General features: G+C 51.3%; 2 protein-coding genes across 2 annotated transcripts; one reads left to right on the top strand and one right to left on the bottom strand.

The window, feature by feature from the left end:
* Window positions 1-1,955: 1,955 nt before the first annotated feature.
* On the top strand, window positions 1,956-18,849 carry EMWEY_00002550 (DNA-directed rna polymerase I largest subunit, putative; the record flags this gene model as incomplete). The annotated part of the gene is made up of 34 exons (XM_013477437.1): window positions 1,956-2,351; window positions 2,483-2,973; window positions 3,166-3,368; window positions 3,865-3,984; window positions 4,409-4,847; window positions 5,136-5,271; window positions 5,414-5,559; window positions 5,727-6,213; window positions 6,615-6,692; window positions 6,908-7,000; window positions 7,172-7,363; window positions 7,541-7,749; window positions 8,181-8,336; window positions 8,734-9,643; window positions 9,785-10,018; window positions 10,225-10,275; window positions 10,563-10,693; window positions 11,049-11,149; window positions 11,508-11,630; window positions 11,774-11,852; window positions 12,505-12,660; window positions 13,257-13,521; window positions 13,740-13,985; window positions 14,316-14,561; window positions 14,749-14,949; window positions 15,146-15,267; window positions 15,618-15,880; window positions 16,023-16,595; window positions 16,759-16,846; window positions 17,031-17,121; window positions 17,294-17,394; window positions 17,881-18,060; window positions 18,416-18,510; window positions 18,743-18,849. The coding sequence occupies 34 exons, from the start codon at window positions 1,956-1,958 to the stop codon at window positions 18,847-18,849; spliced, it is 7,509 nt and encodes a 2,502-aa protein (XP_013332891.1).
* Window positions 18,850-19,361: 512 nt separating this feature from the next.
* EMWEY_00002540 (hypothetical protein, conserved) lies at window positions 19,362-23,024 on the bottom strand (the record flags this gene model as incomplete). The annotated part of the gene is made up of 3 exons (XM_013477436.1): window positions 19,362-20,286; window positions 20,512-20,613; window positions 20,749-23,024. The coding sequence occupies 3 exons, from the start codon at window positions 23,022-23,024 to the stop codon at window positions 19,362-19,364; spliced, it is 3,303 nt and encodes a 1,100-aa protein (XP_013332890.1).
* Window positions 23,025-23,572: the final 548 nt, after the last annotated feature.

Raw genomic sequence — 23,572 nt, 5'->3', positions numbered from 1 at the left:
ACACATGCCCCACAGTCCCCACAGTTCGGATGCCCCTAGACAGAGACATCCTGGCTGAGACAGTGCAACCAGTGCCGTGTATAGCCTTCACTTGATCAACTACAGTTTCTGATAGCACTTGTAGCTTTACTAGCTCATTTTGAAGACGAAGGTAAGTCTAGAGAAGCAAAGATCTCTGCCATTGCGCCATCATAGAGGCGCTTGCCATATGAGGACAGGCCGCCCGCAGCGGTGGTACTCTCTATAGAATACGCTGTCTGGTCAGTGGATACAGAAACCCACCTAGTGCGGCAAGGCGCCCAGCCGTTCCCTGTTCCACCACTGGAGGGCAGGCCCTAATCAATGAGGAAAATCCCCAAAGCTATTTTCCCTTAAATAGTAAATGCCCTTACGGTTACTCACTGCTGTAGCGCAGGCCAACCGGTTCAGGTAGGGCCGATCTATCCGTTAGCAGATAATCTGGCGATTTTATGTGCTTGGAGCTGTTCATGGGACCTGCGATATTTTGTGGACTTAGAGGGCAACTTCCCAGTCACCAGAAGGGTCCTTTGGTCATACGGGCGCCTCGGTGGCAGTCCTGGAGGAAGTTTGTCGGGGAATACCGCGCGATAATCCCGCAACACGTATAGAATCAGGCGTGGAGTTGCTCTTGCCGCCTCGGACTCCAACAACTTGTCATAGTGGGTGTGCTCCAAGGCTGTTGGCCAAGCGGATTCTTCTAGATCATCCGTCAGCGCAGTAGTTGCGGGGGCCTCTGGATCTGTCTGATTGATGGAGGCTGGGGAGGTCCCGAACAAAGCATAACACAAGGCCCCCGTGTCCCTCATCTGACAATCTCTGGGCCGCTGATAGAGCAAGTATGTCGAATAATCCTTGTAGCGGGTGTACTAGGCCTGCTGTATTCTCCTTAGCTTGTTGTAGTAACGCATCTATATTCACTTTCTTCCTCGCCCCGGGGGGGTGATTCGCACCTCCGGGGTGGTAGACGTAGAAGTGCGCTCGCCTCATCCATTGGCATGTCGGCTACTTGTTTGGCAAGTATATCAAAGCCCTGCTCTGAAGGGGTCCGTCCGCCTGGCGGGAGGGCATTGCGAGGCCGAGTGCCCCTTGCCCCTGCACTCGAAACATGCATATTCCCTTGAGCCTCGCCGATCCCGTGGATTACCTCGTTTCCAAAGTAATGTCTAAGCACTGCATTCCACGGCAGGCGTGGATAGCTAGCTAACTGATCCTAGAAAGCTATGACTCGATCTAATGGTACCCTGATCCCTGGAATATTTAGTAGTATTAATTCCTTTTCCTAGCTAATAATGTCCTAATGCCTAAAACATTTAATATTTAGTCCCTTCACTAACCTAAGGCCGCTAGAGGTCACACCCGAGACACATTGTAGTACCTGTGCACTACAGGTCCGACCCCACATGGGGGGCCCAGCAAGCAGCACACAAATGACAAGCTTTTTCAGTCTTCAAGCTAACATATCGCCCTTCTTGTACCAAAATGCGAACTGAATTAGAATGATAAATTTAGAAGGCAGGCCAAAGAACAAATTCTCGTAACTTTCTCCCTCTTTTGTTATCGGCATTTTGTGTTCGCGTTGCCGCTGCAGCCCCAGCCTCGATGTTGACTTCGGTAGCGTACTTCTGGGTTCTTTGATTCAGTAAATGAATTTATATTATCTTTTTACTTCGTTCTGCCCATTTCTATTTGTAAGGGAAACGGCGGGCAGTAAGGGGTGGCAGCCGCCGGCCGGCCTCTAGGTGTATCGGCACTAGCTGCAATGAATTCCGTTCCTGAACGACGACTTCTCCGTTTACGCCTTCCCTGTAGTTTTAGCTGCAGTAATCTTAGAGTGTTTGTGTTTATCTTGATTTTTTACGTTCTCCGCTTCCCTCATGCGGCCTTAAACCCTCAGCTTTCCCACGGCAGGAAGAAACTTATGCAAACGACGGAAGATGTCGGATCCGAATTTGGTGGTTTCGACAAACGTCAAGTCGGCGCGTTTAGAGTTCTTAGGAGATGAAGAAATCCGCAAGCTGTCCTGTTGCCGCGTTGTATCTCCTGCTGCCTTTGCAGCTCCTGAGGGTTCCGGTTTGGGCGCGGGCGGTTCTAAACCGTGGGGAGGGGATGCAACTGGAGCCGCCGCCGCTGCCGCAGCAGCAGCGGCTGGGCTCGCTGCTGCTGTTCCAGGGGGCGTGCATGACAGTCGCATGGGTGTTTTCGATGGAAGGGAAACCTGCGGCACCTGCGGTGCATCCGGCAGCTGCCCAGGCCATATTGGCCACATAGAGCTTGAGTTGCCTGCACTGCAGCCGATTCTGATGCCTTCTCTTGTTAAACTCCTAAAGGGAGTAAGGCAAGGCCATTTGATGTTGCATCTACCGTTGATGCTGCTTGTGTTGCTGCTGTTGTGGAGTTTGGACAGTTGCCCTACTACAGCCATTGCTGCATTTGCTCTTGCGGTTGCTGCTGTTGCTGTCAGGTTTGTTTGGAGTGCCGCCGCCTTCGGCTGCCAAGGCAGCAGAAGGGACTGGAGGCGAAGAGATTCCAGCTTCTGCAGCTGCTGTTGCTGAAGGAGCTGCAGCTGATGGACTCTGCCGTTACACGCAGCAGCAGCGGCAACAATGGTGGGGACGCAGAGGCCTCCAAGAGGAGGTCAGACATATTGAAGATCTTCGCTGCTGTGGATGCTGAGCTCAGCGCCCGCATGCAGCAGGAGGAGGGAGAAAAGCAGCAACTGGAGTCCCACGTGGATTCAGGCGGCTTAGCAGCAGCAGAAACAGGCGGTGACGAGGCAGGAGTAGCTACAGACACAGCAGCAAAAGCAGCAGCAGATTCGAAGAAGACTTTCCTGCTGCAACACATTGCAAGGGATCTGAGCGGCAGCAGCATGCAGGTTTCTGCATGGCGCGCCTTCCGCAGTAGAGTTCTCCAGCAGGCAGCAGCAGTAACGCGCTGCAGCCATTGTGGCGTGTAAGCCCACAACCCTAAACAATAAACCATAAACTCTAGAACATCCGTGCGCATAACACGCTTATTTGTCCCGTCTTCGCGTTGCCATCCAGTGGATATGTTCACGAAGAGGGCATCCTCAAAACGCCCAACCGTTTAGGGTCTCGGGTGAAGGGAATGGAGTGTAGGGCTTTTTGTGGGGTGTTTGAGCAGCGCGAACGCGGTGTCTGTACACCTGGCGCCCAAGGGCTCAGGGGTGGAGCTGCGGTGGCCGTGGCAGTTGTCTCTGCCGTACAGTGGCAGCAGTTTTTTCGGGTCATTGTTTCATAAAGGGGTTGCAGCGGGCAGCACCGAAGCTGCAGCAGCAACAACAGCAGAGACTCGCGTGCGCCCTGATGAAGGCTGTTTGAAGTACAGTGAGCTTTTTCACGGAGCTGAGCTTGGCATTCGATTTTCCAAGAGAGGACAAAGTGTTTCATTGGGTTGATGGTTTAGAGTTCAGGGTTTGGCCCAGCAAAGTATTGCGAGTGTACGTGGATGAGGGTCCAAACCGAGTACAACCAGAATTAAGCCATTTTTTCCGTTCCAACCAACGCAAGAAAATGGGGTCGCAGTTGTCTGGCCTGTCACCCGGTGGCACCCAGTTTGCGCCGGCACCAGTTTAATACGGCTCACCTGATATGCATGTATTGTTTAAATACGTAGATTTCTACCTTTGTATTGGGCATACTATTATTTAAATGTTATAGTAAACTAGTGAACTATGGTGGTCGTTTAGGCGGTGCCTGCTTCCGCAGGCAGCTGCAACAGTGAGAGCATGCAGAATATGTACGCTCATAATTCGAGCACGTACCAGGAATGCATGAAGCCTATATGCTGCTGGTGCTGCGTTTGCTGCTGTTGCCGCTGCAGGCCGAACGGGGAAGGCAATTGGCTGTGTGGAGCTTCAGGGCTTTCAATTGTATCCGCTGCTTCAGACGCTGTTCAGCTTTGACGATGATCGGCTGCTTTTGAACTACGTGTTCCCCATGAGTAGGTTGTTGTTTCGGCTACTGTTGCTGCTCTTGCGGCTGCTGTTAATGCTGGTCTCGGTGCAGTTCCTGCTCTCGCTGCTGCTGCGGTTGCCACTGCTTTGTGTTTGAATGACGGGACCGCCAATTTTGCAATGTGGCGGCACTTGACGTTCCGTCCACCTCCTGTTTTGTCCCGTGTGTGCTGTCCTCTTTTTCTTGCGTTGTCTTATGTTTTCAATTTCTTGGTGGTCTTGGTTGATCGTTGCTTTTGTTTGTTGGTGGGCGCGCCAACCATTTATTCTTCTAGGGAAGATACTCGTAGCGCTCGTGGTTCGTGCGTGTTTGCGTGGGTTACAAGCTCTGTTGTTTGCGGAGGATTTATTGTTGGAGAGGTTTAGTTGCTGCCGTGTGCTTCTTGTGTTGCATGCTGCACCTCTGCGCAGCCATTCAGCTGGGGCCCTCCGTTTTTTTCCAGCAGGCTCTGGCCGTAGCAGCAAACCGCTTTCGGCCGCCGACTGCGGCAGCAGCAAGGGGTCTGGGAGGCCGCGGAGGAGGGGGACAGTTGCTGCATCCACGGACGCAGCAGTTGCAGGATATTCTCCGACTTAATGAAAAACTGCGGTTCGCGCTGAACGTGTTGAAACATCCCAACCCTCTCGAGGCCCTCAAAGACCCAACTCAGTGGGCTGCGCTCTTCACAGGAGCCACAGACAAACAGCAGCAGCAACAGCAGCAGCAGCAACTGGCCCCGGAGCAGCAGCAACTGCTACAAGAATTCGTCGAACAACATGCTGCAGGCGGGGGCAAATGGCTCAGCACCTACGCGCTGCAGCTTCAGCTCAAACTAAATGAAATCGTCGACAACACGCGAGCCGAGAAGCCGTAGGCCTTTCACCCTGTATATACACCCGTGGTTTTAGATGTATGGGCGTTTCCAGCTCATTCATGTTCCCAGGTTTTATACTCGCCAGTTGTACGTAAAGCGGATGCGCGCTGAAGCCTTGAGATGTACTGCATACCACGTGGGAACATCCAGAATCTCTAAACGCGTTGGGTTTGCATGCAGCCACTCTTTACTAGTCTCATGTTAGTATTACCACCAGTCAAAAGATATAGGCGTGCACATCTGCATCTATATTATACGCTCTGCCTCGTTTTTCGCGTGTACAGACAGGCAGCTCCCCCCGGCATTCGGCAGTGGATGGAGCGGAAGGCAGGAGCCATTCGCCAGCGCATGCAAGGGAAGCGTGTCAACTATGCTGCTCGAACCGTCTTAGCGCCTGACGGCCTCCTGGCGCCTAATGAGGTTAGTGTTCAGGTTTTAGGGGTTGGTGTTTAGGGCTGAGTTTGAAGGGTTCAGTGGTGGGGCCTGTTCGGTTCGGCCGTGGCATTCACGATTTAGGCCTTGGGATCTAGGGCTTACGTTTTATGGTCTGGGGTTTGTTCAGGTGGCGGTGCCTCTGGAGTTTGCAATGAAGCTGTCGGTTCCCGAGGCGGTGACGGCTTTTAATGCCTCGCAATTGAGTCAAATGATTCGAAACGGCCCCAACAAACATCCAGGGGCTCTGGCGCTGCAGGATGATAAGGGAAACACGTAAGCATGCTACGTAGGATTAAAAATTTAGGGTTTGGTGGTCAGTGAGCTCCTTTTCTAAAGATTTGCTGGTAGGTCGTTCTAGTGTTTAGCATACTCCGTCATGGTTGTGTGTGTTTATATGTGGTTCTTGCTTGTGTGCGGCTCTCTTTTCTTCTGTTTCCCAGCTTCAACTTGGAGTTCATGTCACAGTCTGCGCGGGCGGCAAAAGCGCTGGAGCTGGAGGCGTTTGCCGCGGCAGGGACGTCTGATGGATCGGTGTTCAAGGTCTACAGACACCTGAAGGACGGCGACGTGGTGCTGATGAACCGCCAGCCGTCGTTGCATCGGCTTTCGTTAATGGCGCATTTTGTGAAGGTTGCAAAACCGATGACAAGAGAGTTTCACGTTAATACCTTTATTGAGGCTGCCGGCCTCAGGCGCAAAGATGGTTCCTACAGACAGGTTACCCAAAGCCTCCTCAAAAAGCGCATACAGCAGCAGCAGCAGCAGGAAGAGGGAGAACAGCAGCCACAAGCCGCAGCAGCAGCAGCGGCCGCAGCAGCAAAAGCAGAAAAGGAAATCGCAGAACGTGTCTTCAGAATCAACTTCGTTAACTGCAGCAGCTACAACGCAGATTTTGACGGAGATGAGATGAACCTCCATGTCCCACAGGTAAACAATGGAAGCAGCAGAAGCAGCAGTAGCAGGAGCAGCAGTAGGAATACATCTGCAACAGTAGCCGCACAGGAGAAGCACTCGCATCAGGAAACAGACGAAGCCGACAGATTTTAAGGATAGAATGAAGCACCAAAAAGAGCCGCTCTGTGAAACCGGCCACCTGCTACTGCTGCTGCTGCTGCTGTTGCTTTCGTATTGCTGTTGCTTCCGTGTTGCTGCCGCTCCTCCTGCTGCTGTGTCGTGTTTTTACCACTGTCTTTCTTCTGTTACTGCTGTTTCTCTTGCTGTCGCTGTTGCTGCTCCTGTTGTTGTTACTTCTGCCGTTGTTACTTCTGCCGTTGCTGCATCTGCTGCTATTGCTCCCCCTGCTGCTGTTTCTGTTGCTGCTGCTGCAGGATGCAGTGGCTCGTTCGGAGGCTAGTCAGATAGTTAATGCGGACAGTCAATTTACGGTCCCTAAGAACGGCGATCTGGTGCGGGGTCTCATACAAGACTATTGCCTGGCGGGAGCTCTAATGACTGGCAGAGACACTTTTCTCGATGTTCACAGCTACCAAACACTTGTGCGCAACACACGCAAACTACAATTTTGGACCGATGTATAGGCAGGACCATGCGGCGTATAGGCGACTCCGTGTGATGTATAGCGGGGGGTGTATGGAAGGCTGCCGTGGGGTGTGTTTGGCAGCCCTTCCGGCAGGTGTGTGGGTGGCTGCTTAAGGTGTATGGGCTGAATCTTGAGGTTTATTGGCAGTTCTTTGAGTGTCTACTCAGCTCTTTGGTGTGAGTGCTGAGTGCCTCCTACGTGGGTTAGGTGTGCGCCTTTGTGCATATTTCTGAGCGTGTGTCCTGTGCTTTGTTCCGTTTGATTTATGCTTTGCTGTATGCGAGTGTCACCCCATTTTTGCGTTTCATTTTCTGCGTTGGCGTGTTTTTCAAATATTGACCGCAGGTGTACGTCGGGTTGGAGCGATATTTAGGCTCTCAGGGAGGCGGCGTGCGCATAACGCTCGATCGGTCGAAGCCGCTGGAGTCTTCCTTTGCGATCTCATCAGCAGCAGCAACTTGCAGCAGCAACTTGGGGAATATCGTTACTGTGCCGCCTGCTGTGCTGTGGCCGAAGCGGCTATGGACAGGCAAACAGGTGTGGACTCTAGGTTGCGTTTGGGCTTAGGGCTCAGGGTTTATGGTTTACCGATAACCCGTACAACTAAGAAAAAGTGTGGGCGCCATCAAGACAGAGCAGCGACAGTGGTGAAGAATCAAATGCTTCTCATTTGCTGCTTTAGGTTTTGTTGGGTTTTCTTTTTCCGCTCTTCAGGTCATAACAACAGTCCTAAAAACGCTTGTCGACGGCTTCGCTCGCAGCCGCCTCCGCCGCTGCGTTGCAGGCAGCAGCAGCAGCAAGAGAGTAGCAGAAGTATTGAAGGGGTATCGAGGAATCAATTTAGAGTCAAAGTCTAAAACGCCTGGAGATGCCTGGGGCGGTGCTGAAGACGGCGACAAGGAAGAAGCCTGTGTTATTATCCGGTAAGAGATTTTCATTTCACTCGCCTTGTTTTGCACTGTCTGTTTGCTTTACTGTTTCTTTCCTGCACTTTTGCCTTATTGTCTGCCCTTGGCGGCTTGTTCGTTTTGATCCTTCTGATATCTTGTTTGTTAGTTTTGTCTTCGCCAATGTGTTAGCAGTGTTGATTTTCATGTGTTTGCTTATCGCTCTATTTATCTCCGTATCTTTTATTCGTTTTATTCTCGCGTATATACTTGCCTGCTTCCTGTTTTTGTATATCTTCCTCCCTCGTAATATTTTTGCTGTATACTGGTTCAGGTGTACGCTGGTTACATCTTGCTGCCTTTTCTCTGTCTGCGGCAGTTAGCTCTCCGTTATGTTGTGCATATGCCCATCACCAGGAACACCTCAAAGGCTGTGACCATGTTACTGGTTGCTGTCGTTGTTGCAGCGACTCGGAATTGCTACAGGGTGTATTCGACAAGAATCAGTTTGGCAGCAGCAGCGGCGGTCTGTTGCATTGCGTCTATTTGCTGCTGGGGGGTCGTGCTGCTTCGATGCTATTGCAGTGTTTAAGCGCTTTATTTTCCTGCTTTCTGAAGATGCAGTAAGTGCTTGCCACGCATGGGTACACCCCGAGGTGTATACGTACACCTCAAGCATTGCACTCCACCGTGTATGCACCGTACAGGCGTTCTGCCGTGCACGCATACCACACACTTGTAGACGTCTCAATATTTACCATTTTGGCATTATTCAGTGTACCAGTATAGTGACGCCCATCTGAGCATATAGTGGAGGATTTTAGACTATCCTTAGTGTCAAGAAGCCTCTAGGCATTTATTGCTTCAGATGTGTAAACACCTTTTCTTTGTTGACGTATGGAGTGTGTAGGGTGTATGCGCACCTTACCGCAACAATTCCGTCGTTTATGAGTCGAGCATTTATCCTCCTTTTGACATGTGCTGCTGTTGCTGGTGGCTGTGCTGCTGCTGCTTCTACAGTGGTGCCACGACATCGCCTGCTGACTTTGTGCTGCGCACGGAGGGGATGCAGCAGCGAGAGGCGCTGATAAAGAAAGTAGTGGAGGCCGGGACCTTCTTGCAGGAACACTTCTTGTGGCGGCTGTCTTCACACTTGGGATGCCCACCAGACGAAGCTCATCAGCGTCTACAGCAGCGCGTGGCTGCTGCCAAAGCAACGCGAACAGCACCAGCAGCAGCAGCAACCTCCGCTGGTGGAGATGCTGGCGCTGCAGGGACAGGCACAGAGGGTGGGGCTGCAGCAGACTGGAAAGCAGAAGCAGCAGCAGCAGCTGCCGCTGCCTTTGAGTCAGGCGGTGGCGAGGCAGGGCTGCAGCGCAGAAAGCATGCGCTTCTGAAGATGGCAGCAGCAGCTGCTGCAACAGCAACTGCAGCAGCAGGAGGGTCAGAGGACGGATCAGAACCTGCAGCAGTAGATGCTGCAGCAGCAGCAGGCGTTCTGGCGGAAAAACTGTCTCTTGCACGTCTTGCTGACGCCGCTGCCGAACTGCTAGACGGCACACAACAGCAGAAGCAGAAACAGCAGCAGCCGCAGTTGAATCCGTGGCTGCTGCTGCGGCAAAAACAGCTGCCGCTTGCAGCTTCTGGCATACGGCCCACGGCTGCTGCTGCAGCGCAGCAGCTGCGGCAATTACTGCAGATGCTACAGCGCATGCAAGGGATGCCTCAGCAGCGGCGCGAGCTGCTGCTGTTGCTTAGCTCGTCCCCTCTGCTACAGGAACAGCTGCCACGAGTGGCAAAGCTGTTGCAGACGCAGAGGCTTCTGCCGCTTCACATGCAGCCTTCGAGCTGCAACAGTACCAGCAGCAAGACAGAAGGCGCCAATGACTGCATTTACGAGCAGCTGAAATTCCCTCCACCCAACGTTGTGGTGAGGGGACGAGCGCCAACAGCAACAGCAGTGTTGTGTGCAGGATACAGTTGTGTTTAGGGGAAGGGGTGTTTTGAAATTTCTACTTGCGCAAGCAGTTGCTGTTGCTGCGTGCTGTTGCTACCCCCTGTACTTCTGCAGGTGGCGCTACCTGACGGAGGCTCCATTGAAGGCAGCACACGGTACCTGCGGCCTCAGCTGTATCACCCTTCTTGGCTGTGGCAGCACCAGCAACAGCCACAAAGTGCAGCTGCTGCGTTCGCTTCTGGTTCATTCGAATCCCCAGAGCGCTACGTGCTGCAGAGTGCAGCAGCAGCAGCAGCAGCAACTGCAACCAAGCAACGCGTGCTGTTGTCGCCATCCATAGTCACGCAGGTATCTACAATATAGGATTTAGGGTTTTCAGTTTTGGGGTCAGTGGAGAGGGCGAAGCGTCCGCCCCCATTTACTTTTACTCCGTTGTCTACCCAAATGGTTTTGTTGGATGAGTGTGCTGTTATTTTGTTTGTATTGGTTCGCTCGTGTTTTATTGCTCATTTGATCCTGTTTACTGTGTGTTTTGTTGTTTTAATGCTTATTAGTTTGTTTTAGAGATTGCTTCGCTGCAATGTTTGTTTGGTTTTAGTACTCTGGTATGCTGTTTGAATGTTTGGTTGTTTTGTTTCAGTGTGTGTTTTGCTTGTTGTATGCTGTGCTTGAATTGTGTTTCTGTGTGTCTTTGTATGGTGACTGGTTGAGTGTCTCCACTTGCTGAGTTTCCAGTGTTTATTACTTTTATTCTGTCTTATGTGTGTATGCTTTGTTTTTGGTTTTGCTTTATGCTTCTTGTGGTCGTCTATTACTTTGTTTGTTTTGTTTTGCCCAATTTTCTGCCTCCCGATTTTCGTGTATTTCTTTTTACCGTTTTTGGCGGTTACAGGAGCGGCTCCGCGTGTTGCTACAGCGTCAGTTTAAGGGTAGATTGTCTGCCTTCGACGAGTTATTGGACAGCTTCTTCATGGGCTTCATGGGAAAGGTTTCTTCCCAGTCCACTGACATCATGAGTGGCAGGTACGCATCCCACAGCAGCAGCAGCAGCAGCGGCGGCGGCAGCAGCAAAAACCACCTGATGCCGTAACCACAGAGGAGCCCCACCTACTGTAGCAGTACGCGTACCAATAGCATCGACAGCAACCGGTGCAGCAGCAACATAGTGGCAAAAGAAGAGATGGCGGCAGGATCAGCGTAACGTTGGAAGTTCTAGTTAGCTCTTTGAAGAGACGGAGTTGGGTCCAGCCGCCCCCGCAGAAGGAACAGCTGCAGCAGCATCTGCTGTTCCCGCCGCTGGTGTTAGGTTGGCAGATGGTGCAGTAGCTCTGTTGCTGTTGGTGTTGCTGCTGGTGTTCTTGTTGTTGCTGCTGCTTAGGAGCTTTTTGTATCGCTTTCCTCGCAACGGCTTCGCATCTATGATTAAGACCGGAGCAAAAGGCAGCAATGTCAACTACGCAATGATTTGTGTTTTCCTTGGTATGCGCTTCGTCCCCCTTCCTCTCGCTTTTTGTTCCTTTTTCCGTTTGCATGCTTGACTTTAATTGCGTTCGTTGGTTTAGTGTTTCGTTTGCTTGTCTGTTGCTGGTTTGTCTGTTTGTGTATTCGTCTGTTTTGTTTGTTTGTTTTATTCTCTAGCTGCTTGCGTGTTAGCGCATTATTTGTTCAGCCGCTTGCCATCCTTGAGGACCTTTGTTTTTGGTCTGCTGTTTGGCTTCTCTGTTTTTTTTAATCCCTTCCTGTTGGCACCCATTTGGCTGTTGCAGGGTTTGGGACTTAGTGCGGTTAACGGCGTACTGTCTATGGTTTAGGTTTTGGGGTTTGGGTTTTGCTTTAGGGCAGCAGTCTTTGGAGGGCCGCCGCGTCCAGCCGATGAGCAGTGGAAAATCTCTTCCAGCGTTTGCGCCAGCCGACTTCGGCAGTTTGGCGCGCGGTTTTGTGTTGTCTTCTTTCCTGACAGGTAAGTCCTAAACCTTTAAATTTTTACTCTAGAGCATACGGCGGACCTGCTGCAAATTGAGGGTTAGAGCCTCGCGGTGCGGGGGCGAGCGGACTGAAAGCTTGCTTTTGCTGGTGATGCTGCCGTGGCTGGTGCTGCTACAGGGTTGCGCGAAGAGGAGTTTTACTTTCACTGCATGGCTGGGCGCGAAGGTTTGATTGACACGGCGGTGAAGACAGCAAAGTGCGGCTTCGATGCACTGCAGCACAAGAAGCAGAAGCAACAGCGGCATCAGCTTCAGTGTTACATTGCTGCGGTTGCTGCTGCTACAGTTTTGCGTTGTTATCAAGTCATCTTGTCCTGATCGGTTTTTGGTTTTGCATCCTGCTGTTGTTTGTTTGTTGATTTACTTGAAGTTGGTTTCTGGAGTATGATTGCTTTTCCCTATTTGTTTCATTTTCTGTCTATCTGTTTGGCCGTGCGTTTGGGCCGTGTGTTTGGTTGTCTCGTCCAGTGCATGCATTCATTCATTGCTTTTTATTATTTGTTCCTTAGTCTTTTGTTCGTGGTTTTGGCTGGTTATTATCTCGGATTGCTTATTGTCCTTCTGTGTGGTGTTGGGCTGTCTGCATTTGCCTACACGTTCCTTACGACCAACCATTGCCTACTTTTGTAGTCTATTTCTTGACGTAAGCGTTTCGTTTGTTTTGGTCGCTTTATTACTTTTTTTTTCCATTTTGGCCCAGTTGTGGGTATAAGTTTCTAATTGTTATTCCTGTTGTTGGCGCCATATTTCCTGTCTGTACTGTTTGCTTTTCAGCTGCTCCTCACTACATAGCAAATAATCCGATTGATCTATGCATGCATATCCAGTGTATATGGCTTTGGCGTTTAGGTCGGGTTACCTACAGCGTTCTTTAATCAAGTCGCTGGAGAGCCTTCACCTTGCCTATGACGGTTCCGTACGGGATGCGGATGGCTCCATTTTGCAATTTGTCTACGCGGACGATGCCAATGACCCAGCAAATGCCAACGCCCTCAAAAACATGCAGTCCGTACCCATATGTCAATTGCCTCTAAAGCTGTTTTAATCCATTTGACTAAGACTGTTTATGGCTTTTGTTTGCCGCTGTTTCCATGTGTTTGCTCCAGAATGTTCAAGGTCTTTTACTTGGGGCTGTTTTGGTAGCTTTCGTTATGCAGATTAAATGGATTTCTGGGGACCCCGTTCAGTTGGTGTCTTGGTGGCTGCCTTACTAGATTTGTTTAGGGCTCCTTTAGTTTATTCGTCTGGGGATCTTTTAGTTTGTTTGCTTGCGATTGTGTTGATCGATTTGTTTGGAGCAATTTTAATGGAATTGTTTCAAGACTCTGTTTTTGGTTTGGTTTGCTTGTGCACACTATTCGAGGGTTTTGTCCACAGGGGGTTGCCCGTTCATTTCTGTTGATTTACCGTTTTCATTCGATATGTGCTTCGATTTGTTTTCTTTATAGATGGCCGTTTTTATGTATTTCCTATCCTGTTAATTGTGTTATTGTTTGTGTCTCCGTAGCCCTGAAACTGTTTCGTTCTGTGTCTCCGTAACCGTGAAACGCATGGCATCCGGAGGTGTCTTCGTTCTCTGCTGTGTTACGACACCTCTGCAGACTGCTCACTGGGAATCCGTATTTGTTGAAGTGGTTCAACAAACCGCCTCCACAGGTTGAGCTCTCTGTACACCGCAACGTCTCCGCGTATTCGCGCTGCAAGTTCGGCTCGAAAAAGGAAGGACAGGCAACAGAAAAAGATAAAGAAAAGGATAGAGACAAACAAATGGAAAGATATCTCTCTGCAATGGAGGCACAACCCTTCAACTCCCCTCTCTCCGCTGTCGGCGCCACCAATTATCTTTTCGAGCAGAACCTCAAAGAAGTAATCAATGCGGGATATAGGATTTAGGGGTTAGGGTCTATAGGTTGTTATTTCTTTCTTTGGGCTTAAGGCCTAGGGTTTAGGGTTAATCAAGAGTAGCTTAATTCGCAACACCCAAATCCTGCAGTTTGCCGTGTAGTTGAGGAAGGGAATGCTGCAGAGAATGCTCGGTTTAGGGTCTAGGGTCACGGGCTTTTGAAGTTTTGGTGTTTTGTCAGGTGGTGGCATCAGCTTGCGAAGAATACGCTCGGACACGTCGGTGGCTTTCGTTTTCGTCTTCAAAGAAACAGCAGCAACAAGAGCAGCAGGACTACAGAGCGGGTTTGCCAGCAGAGGAACTGGAGCTCTTGTTGCGCATAGCTTTCCATAGAGGCTGCATGCAGCCTGGAGAGGCTGTAGGGGTTATAGCGGCGCAGTCTATTGGAGAGCCGGCTACCCAAATGACACTCAACACCTTCCACTTGGTCGGTCCAGCGCATAGAACTTTGGGTTTAGGGCTGAGGGTGTGGGATTGAGGGCTTTGAATTGGGCTTTAGAGGGATACCTTGGGTGTAATGTTTAGAATTGGGGATAATTTTGGATTTAAGCCCTGGGAAAACAGGGTTTATGACTCGAAGATAGTTTAGCCTGTAGAGTTTATGCGGTGATATAAACCCTACTGACTAAATCATCTTGAAGCCCCAAACCCTCAGTCTGGTGGGTTTGTGTAGGATGTCGACTCTGTGCTGGGAAAATCTCCCTCTCGGCGTTCAGGGTTCAGGGTTTAGGTTTTAGGGTTTAGGGTGTTTGTGCAGGCTGGCCACGGAGCAGCGAACGTGACAATGGGAATTCCGCGTTTGCGGGAGCTTCTTCAGTTGGGTGCAAAGACGAAGACGCCTCAAATTATTATTCCAATCAAGAGAGGAGGAGATGCCTTAGGCGACAGGGTCAAAGACAGAATTGCACTCGAGAACGCACACGCTGCCTTAAGGGGATTCAAAACCATTCGAATGGAGGATTTTGTCCATGCCGTTGGCGTCGAGGCAAACGTCTACTACCAAGTAGGGTGTAGGGTTTGGGGCTGTTGTTCTGCGTGTGCGTATAAGGGGCTGTTTTCGATTCCCATCACCTGAAGCTAGCTAGATAGTTAGCTAGAGAGCGAGCAAGCTCCTTTCATCTAGGTGGGTGAGTTGACTAGCAAAGTGTTTCACCTGGTTTTGCACGTGTTTGCTGTGAGTGCGCGTGCAGGGCCCAGACTCAGTCAACAGCTTCCCGGAGGCGAGGCCAGTCGGCAGCCGCTCGGCATTCAGCTCGCGGCTGTATTGGGAGTACGAGGTGTCTGTACAGCTGGAACCGCTGCAGCACTTTTGCAGCGTTGTGAGGCAGTTTAAGCCTGACGACCTCCTTCTCCTTGTCCTCAACAAAGTCATCAGACCTCTTCTCAAAAAGGTAAGCTCTAGGGCTTAGGCTTTTCCGGAGTTTGGGGTCGGAGAGTTGTGGTTACGGCCTTATGTATACGCTTTGCGGCTTGGGCACTCGCAGATGCAGGGGACCGTCAAGGGTCAGCAGGGCCAAGGGTGCAGGATTTGGGTCGAGAGGAACCGTTGGCGCAAGTGTGGGCTCAGCATTTAGGGTTTTCGTGCAGGCGAGAAAGATGGCAGTGGCGTCTGTGTCTCAGTATGAGTTCTCTGAGGCTGCTGAGCTGCAAAGCGATGTGCAGCAGCTTTACAGAGCTTTCATCCTGAAGGAACGTCTGAAGTCGCAATGGTCCGTGAGGGTCTATGCTTTCGGGTTTAGGGGTTAGCGTAGGCATTGTATGTACACCGGGGAATCTTCGGTTCATATAAGTTGACGTAGAAAGTATGTAAGCCTAAAAGTACAAGTGTGGAAGTCTTGGCATGAAGAGCCGAACTTAAAACTGCATCTTAGACGGAGACATGGGATGCCGCGCATGTTTTAGGGCTTAGGGCTTGAGGCGTAGATATAGTGGCATGAATTCGTAGACAACCCCACCTCATATCGATTGGGATTTATGCTTCCATAGTTGAGGAAAACGCAGGAGCAGCATTGGCACGGTAGCTGTAGTAAAGAGCAACAGTAAGTGTGTTTTATCTCAGGGAGCGAAGAGGAGCGGTTAAGGACATTTTGCGGTCGGGAAATATTGCATGCGAGAGTGGGGCTGGCGATGCAGCTTTGGAAGGAGAGGCAACTTCCAGCAAAACCCAAAACACATCAGCAGCCACAAATAGGGGTCATGCAGCTGCAGCAGAAGAGGACACAAAGGCGGCGGAAGACCACGACGAGGGCGGGAACAACAAACAGAAACAGAGGCGCAAGAAGAATGAAGAACAAGAGGAAGAAGGCAAGCCCGCAGCCAAACGTGAACGCCCTTACTATTAGAACATCTAAGTATTTTCGACGCTGCACAGCGCAGCCGCGCTCAGCCGTAAGTACAACCACTAAACCCGAAATTAGACTTTTTGCAGCAGCAGCAACAAATGCTTCTGTGCCTTTTGTTGCAGAGGGATCTGTGAATTCGGCGGATAGCGGCCATGAAGAAGACGAGGATGACGACGAAGAAGATGAAGAACAAGAAGAGGCAGACGAAGAAGATGATGACGACGAGCGACAGCAGCAGCAGCAGCAGCAGGGGGATAGTTCTGCTTCTGACACTGAGGGCAGCAGCAGAGGGTCTGAAGCAGAAGATGATGATGATAATAACAATGTTAATAGTAGTACCACTGAGAAGAAGGAGAAGAAGGAAAAAGGTGTTAAAGGCGTCAAACGCGAGCCTAGTGCAGAAATAGAGGACCCGCAACCCCCAGAAAAACGCATAAAACAAGAGCAACAGCAACAGCAGCAGGGGGGGGAGGAGCGCTTGTTGGACTTGGCTGAGGTGTTACGTGGAAAGCGCTTCGACAGGACTCTGGGGGTTTTTGTAGAAGAAGAGAAGCCAGCAAGTGAAAGTAAAGACAAGAGCTTATTGCAAGCAGACACGTATTCAAGGCCCCAACTTGCCCCGTCGCCGTTTGAGCCAGATGCAGTTTGGAGTTCCCCAGCAGCCTTCAACAAAATGGCGCCACTCGATCTCGAGTGTAAGCACTAAAACTTAGGCCATAAACCCTACGTTACTAAGCGAGGTTACGCCAAAAGCTGTGTAGTTCACAACATACATTGTGCACTACTGAGGGGAAAGAGGCACACGAAAGCACTATGAGGTTTAAGGTCATGGGTTTAGGGTTTAGTGTTTGGTTGCAGCGGCGGCAATATTGCACGATTTAAAGATCTGTCGCAAGACTTGGAGAGTTGTTGTGAAGTTCGGATGGCCAGTCGACAAATGCCCATAGTCAGGCTGCAAACACTAAACCCTAAACTCTATTCTAGACAGGAAACCCTACACGTTGGCCCCTAAACGCTGAACCATAAAGCTGGAGCCTCCACAGTTGAAACAGATGACAGCCTAGAAAGTGCATTGGTCACCCTACGGCCAGGTTGAGGGCTGAGGGTTTGGCATGTGTGCGTGCCTGCAGCCGAATAGAGCTGCTACCTCTGGTGAAGGGTTTAGTCGAAAAAGTGACTCTTCAGCAACCGCAGGGTGTTTCAAACCCTCGCATTGTACAGGTACAAGAAGCTGAAGGTTTAGGGTAGGGGGAGCAGGCCCTACATGCGTGAATTAATATGATGGGTGTATGATTAGGGGTTTATTGTTTACACAATTTTTTCTGTGCCCATGCTGGCTCGTTCCGCTTGCGTATATGCAAGGACGGCCTTTGGCTTGCGTGCGTGCATGCAGGGCGCGGGATGTACAACTGGGAGCCCCATGGAGTTGCACTGCAGCGGTTCGAATTTGCAGTGGTTGCACCGACTTAAAGAAACTGCTGTTGATCACAACAGGTAAGCTTTGTTTGTGCTGTTTTGCTTGCTTTGTTTACTTCGTCCTTACGATTGTCTATTTTGTTTGTCTGATGCCTATGATGTTAGTCGTTTCTGTCTTTTGTTTGCTTTGCTGGCTTGTTTTGTCTTAGTTTTTGTTCCTTTTTTCTGTTGTTTGGCATGTTCGATTGCTTCTTGACTATTGTCTTCCTTTGTAAGCAATAACGATGTATGCAGGCGTGTGTGTTTTCTGTTTGCTGATTTCCGTCTTCATTCCGTCCATTTTTTCCTGTTCCATCGTGGTGCCGTCTGTTTCTTCTTGATTTATTATGTACATCGGAATCCCTTCGTTTTCTGTTCGTGCTTCTTTGTTCCTTCGTTTTGTTTGTTTTTCGTTCCTTCTCTCATTGTTCGTTTTGCTATCCTTGTGCTGCTTTTTGATAGCAACAAACTCTCTACGCTAAACCGTAAATAAACTCTAAGGCCTTAGCCCTTGTTTTGCTGCAGGCTGCAGACTAACGACGTGCTGGCTGTCTTAAAGTTCTACGGCATCGAGGCTGCTCGTGCATTGTTTCTGAGGGAGCTTTCTGCTGTCTTCGGAGCATACGGCATCCAAGTCCACAGCGCACATCTTGGCCTCGTGGCAGACTTCGTCACTAGAGACGGAAATATTATCCCCTTTAACAGGTCCCACATCCTAGCCCTGAACCCCAAATGCTAAATTATAAACCTTGTAGTTCAGTCATCTAGTGTCTAGCCCCCATATAAAACCTATCCCTGAATAACACTCTTCCCCTTCAGCACCCAGCACCAACACTAAACAACATTCTTTAACATTATAAACCATAGACCCTGAACTCTAGGACACACGCTCCCATGAACAGGCCTAAAACCCTAATACCCGAATGCCATTAGCAGCTTTCATCCTTTGTAAGTAGTCACCCGATTTCCAAGCAGTACACCCTACGCTGGCGTGTATTCCCAAACCCTAAACCCGAAGCCCTCGTCGCCTGTGCATGCCTGCGCTATGCGTCGTCTTTAGGCTGGGAATCCAAAATTCCAATTCCCCTTTCTTGCAAATGGCCTTCGAAACTTCATTCAAATTCCTTACAGAGGCATGCGAAAGAGCGGCCGTCGGTAAGATTATTGGCTATATAGCTACTTACCTACCTACCTAGCTAGCTAGCTAGAGCAGGAATGCGGCTATCCTCAGCTCACCAGCTACGCGAAGTCGATTCCGGCCAGTGTCAACTGCTGAAGCTTTGTTGCTTTTAGTCTTTGTCTGTCCATTCGTGACTATTTATTTGCTGGTATTGATTTTGTTATTATTGTGTGTTTGTCTTTTGTGTTCAACTCACGTGTTTTGCAGATGACCTGCAAAGCCCCTCAGCAGCACTGATTGTTGGCAGCCCAGCGACAATCGGCTCGCAGCAGTCGCAGCTCCTGGCGGTCCTGCCAGACTTTACAGATAGCTAGCTGGGTAGTTAGCTAGATAACCAGCTAGGTGGTCGGCAGGGACCTTGCTTGCGTCCCTGCGGAAGTAACTAGCGGGCTACTTCGCTGGCTGCCCAGCTGGCTGCGCTCGCGCATACCTACCGAACTGGTCTGTAAGCAGCATGCATCCGGAGCACGAAGTTAGGGAGATAAGGCAACCCTCATTTGAGATAGAGACAAAAACAAACGCAACAGAAGGAAACAGCAGAGACACTAATCTGTTGAGCTGCTGTTCTTTCTACAACGACTTGAAAAAACCAGCTTGCGTTCAGCCCGTTGGGACAGCTTGGTGGCCACCAGCTAGCCACCAACCACTTTGCGAGCTATCGGGCCGCTACCAGGTAGCTAGAGAGCTCTTCGGTAATCACCAGCTAGCTAGCAAGCTCCTTGGCACATGCTGGCTAGCGAGCTCTTAGGCAATCCCCAGCTAGCTAGCAAGCACATAGGTACCTACCAGCTATTTATCGAGCACTTAGACAGGCACCCGCTGGCCGTTAGCCGGCCACCAGCCAGCTACTAGCTAGCTGCGTACTTGTTTGGTGTTTAGCGAGCAGCAGCAAGTCGATGCGGTAGACGCCAACTTGGTGTTCCACAAGGAGCTGCCAGTGAGGAAATCTCTCCTGCTGTTGCTGCTGCTGCCGCCGCTGCTTCGCTAGAGTTGAAGCCAAAGTAGCAGACACCTGGACGTGCATTTCGGAGGTCTCTTCATCTGTGGCTCTGATATCACAAACGTCATTTTGCTGCTGCACAAACTGCTGCTCTTGCCGATCCTCCCGCTGCTGCTCATGCGGCTCCTGCTGATGCGTAGCCACCAAGGAGGGTTTGCAAACAGCCTCTGTGATCCGGACGATTTGCAGCGCCAGCCGAAGAAGCTGAATGGGTACCGTTGCAGCAACAGCAGCAGCAGCATGCGCATGCCACCAACAAGCAACCCCCAGAAGCAGCTGGCGTGCTGCAGCTTTGCTGCTGTCCCTTGGTGTATCCTGCTGCTGGTGTTGCTGCTGCTGCCGCTGCAGCAAGAACACGATAGGCGTCAGGAACCGTATATCTGCTGCTGCTGCTGCTGCGGTGTAGCAGTGTCTTGACACATGGATAGAGGCTGCTCCCCAGGATAGAACAAGGAGCGCTAGACTTTGCATGCCGGCACAACGCTGGTGCTGCTGTTGCTGGGTCCGCTGTTGTTGCTGCTGCAGTATCTGCTGCTGCTGCTGCAGCATGGGCCCAGCACGAGAAAACAGCAGCAACTGAAGAATGTGTGGGTTGCTACTGTTAACAGACAGGCGCACCAGTGCAGCAGCTATAACTGACGTATTCCCCAGGGCTGCCGTTAGTCTCGAAGTTGCAGCAGCAGCAGTTGCTGCTGCTTTCAGGTCAAAATCTGCAGCTGCTATGGCTGCACGAATGACTGCCAGCGTTTCGCTGCAACACAAAGAAAAACGCTAGACCCTTAATCACCCTGTTCCATATCATTAGGAGTTGCTGTTATTCGACGAGTGCTTCGCAAGTTAAGGCTTTGCATGAGGTTGGATTTTAGGGCAAAAAAAAAGAGTTTAGCATTTTAGGTGGTGTTAGCGTTCATGGTACAGGACTCCACTATAGTGTTTATGGCTTAGCCTTTAGGGTTTTAGCGTGTAGGGTTCTTACTGATGTTGAAGAGGATTCTGTGACTTTGCAAAGAAACTCAAAGCAGAAGCAACAGCTGAAAGGGTCGGCGGTTTGCTGCTGTGAAATGCAACTCTCCAGGCCCTGCGCGCACCCCCGAACACCAAACCCTAAACCCTAAACCTCTACCCTATTAATTCCAAAGCCGAAAAGGACAACTCGGCACTCACGGCTGCGCCTAACAACAGCCAAACGCACCACCGAGGGTTTACCGTTTACCATTCGGTTATATTCGGCGCATCAAGCTGCAGCATGAAGCAGCCTTGGAGAAACCTGCATGCTGCATCTGCGTCCCACTCTGCCTGAACGTGTGCTGCCGCCGCTGCTGGTGGTTGCCATTCCTCAGGCAAATGAGCAGCAGCGGCAGCAACAGCACTTGGGGCTGTTCCAGTTGCCGCCGCAGCAGCAGCAAAAGCGAGTCGAGTCCCCGCCTCCCGCCATATTGTACTTGCCGCATTACCGTTCCCTACAGCAGTAGCAGCAGAATTTGTTCTGCCGCTGCCGTTTCCAGCGAAGTGCGCCACTGCACAGAGGAGTTTGGTTATGTTTTGGGGAGAATAATTTGCTGCAGCAGCAGCAGCAGCAGAGACGAGGTCTCTTAGGAGAGGCGCATGCAGCAGCTGCAGGGCCGCCATAGCTGCAGCTGCTTCAGCTGCATCACGAGGCAGCAGCATCTTCTTTTGTTGCAGCAGCACCAGCTGACAGCATAGAGCCTCAAAGGCCCCCGCCGTGCAGCAGCCTGCATGCGCCAAAGCCCCAAGAATTCCGCATACTTGTTGAGCAGCAAAACCAGGCAGTGGCTCTGCTGCTGCTGCTGCTGCTGCGATTGCTGCGCGGGCCTCCAGCTCGTTGCAGAAGCGCAGCAGGAGCGCTCGCACCTGCTGCTGTGGAAGGCAGCAGGTGCTGCTGCTGTAGGCTAAAGCAGCAGCAGCGAAGCACTGGGCTTTGAACGACGGCAGAAGTTGCAGCAGCAGCGGCGAAGCAGCAGCAAATAGCAGTGGGGACGGCTGTTGTAGTCGGGCGAAGGAATGCAGCACAAGGGTCAGCCCCTGTGAGGTGTACAGACGCCCGAACTCTCGAACATGGCGTTCGATTGCATGCAGAAGCTGGTGGAAATGCTGCTGCTGCTGCAGCAAACCAACCTGCTGCTGCTGCTGGGTAAATTTGGGGGCTGCATTTGCTACAAGGGCCACCTCAAGTGCAGTCAGTCCTCCAGCCAGGATGTGAGCACGCAGCACATCACTTAGCAGCAACAGCAGCACCAGCAGCTGCTGCTGCTGCACCGAGCTTTGCAGCTCCGCCATTGCAGCCCATATGTTTGCAGCGCTGCGGCCATCCAGTGCATGCTGCTGTTGCTGCTTCTGCTGCACCTGCTGCTCCATTTGCTTTTTTTGCTCCCGCTGCTGCTGCCCTTCGTGGTGTCTTGGGTACTGGAGCACCTGCTGCAGCAGCAGCTGTCGCAACCGCTGCAGCATGCGCTGCAGCAGCATCCCCGGGTGTATGTGCAGCTTCGCAAGTGCAGAAAACAGCATCGAGAGGTCGCACCCGCTGCTGCTGGCAATGATGGAAGGCCACACACCACCACTGTTGCTGCTGCTGCTGTCCAGCACCTGAATGAAGTGCAGAGCGGCTTCGCGCATTCTCAGGTTGCCCAGGGCGTTGAAATGGACACAGACGTGCCGCGGATGCAGCCTTGCTGCTTCCGCTGCTGCCGCCTCTGCTGCCATTGCTGCGCTTGCTGCAGCACCTCCCCCTGCCCTTACCCCGCTGGAGTGAGCAGCCGCAGCGCTAGCACCATTCGCTGCAGCTGCCGCCGTAGCAGCAGCTGCTGCTGCTACTGCAAATCTTTCATTGAGAGCAGCAAAGAGACGGGGATGAGGCCTCCCTGCAGCAGCAAACGCATTAGAGATTGTGCTGCAGTGCTCCGGCTGCAATTGCGACAAAAGGGATCCACCGCTGTTGCTCTTGCTGCTGCAGTTTGCGTTGCAGCGGGAAGGTGGAGCCTGCAGCAGTAGCTGCTGCTGCTGTTGCTGCTGTATCTGTTGAGGTTTGCCGAGGTGGCTGATGTATGTGTGTTCAAGAGCAGCTGCCGCTGTTGCAGCAGCAGGCTGCTCCTCCCTCAAGAGCGTCTCTGCAGCAGCAAGCCAGAAATGCTGCGGCAGCCTTCTCCGGTGTCTCCCCAGCTGCTGCAGAGAAACGCCGATCTGATGCGGTGGCAAAAACGGGAGAGCGCGCAGCAGTTGGCGTGGCTGCAGCACAGCAGCAGCAGCTGCGGCTGCAGCAGCAGCTGCTGTCGTACAAGAGCCAGCAACAGCAGCAGCAGGCGGCCTGTCGATCTTGGGCAATCCTCCCTTCTTAACAGAACCGAAGGGATGCCGGAGATTGTTGCAACTCTCGTCGTTGCTGCAGCATGTTTCGCTGGTGTTGCTGCCGCTAAAGTGATGAGTAGTGAAGGGGGCAAGAGTCCGCCTAAACCTCAAGTCTCGGCTAAACATGAGAAGGAATTTCTGAAATCGTAAACCCTTAACCATAAACCCCCGGAGGAATGCTTTCTTCGCGCTCGTAAGGCGAGGGTTTAGGGTTTAGGGTTTCTCGTTAGCCCCTCTGCATGCCTTGAAGGAGCAGGCGATTCGCCTGAAATAAGTCTGCCTGTTTTCCTTCTTAGAAAATGTATTTCGGATTGTGGAAATGCTCAGCATCTGCTCTTAGGTGTAGGTCTACGTCGAAGCCTAAACGCTGAACCGTAAACCCCCATTGGCTGTTCCTGGGGCCCCACCTCGCGTTCTCGGGGTCACCTGGTGGGTATTTGTGCGGAAGGGAAATTTGCATCTAGTTTTGGGGTTTAACTGTGTTTGAAATGTAGTAAATAATACGGTATTTATATAAGAAGAGACAAGCTAGCAGATGAAGCACTGTGGGCAGCGGCAAAACCCTTGCGTGTCGAGGGTTTGAATTACCTAAGTCTTATGGAGGGTTATTCATAGTTTATGGTTTAGAAGAGGGTGTTTGGTGGGTGTGCTTGAATCTGCATTTTCTTTGAGCA

The sequence above is a fragment of the Eimeria maxima genome, genomic scaffold (genome assembly GCF_000499605.1).
Source record: "Eimeria maxima Weybridge genomic scaffold, Emw_scaff13, whole genome shotgun sequence".
NCBI lineage: Eukaryota > Apicomplexa > Conoidasida > Eucoccidiorida > Eimeriidae > Eimeria > Eimeria maxima.
Note: the sequence above shows the minus strand (reverse complement) of the source record. Positions and strands in the feature narration are given on the sequence as shown.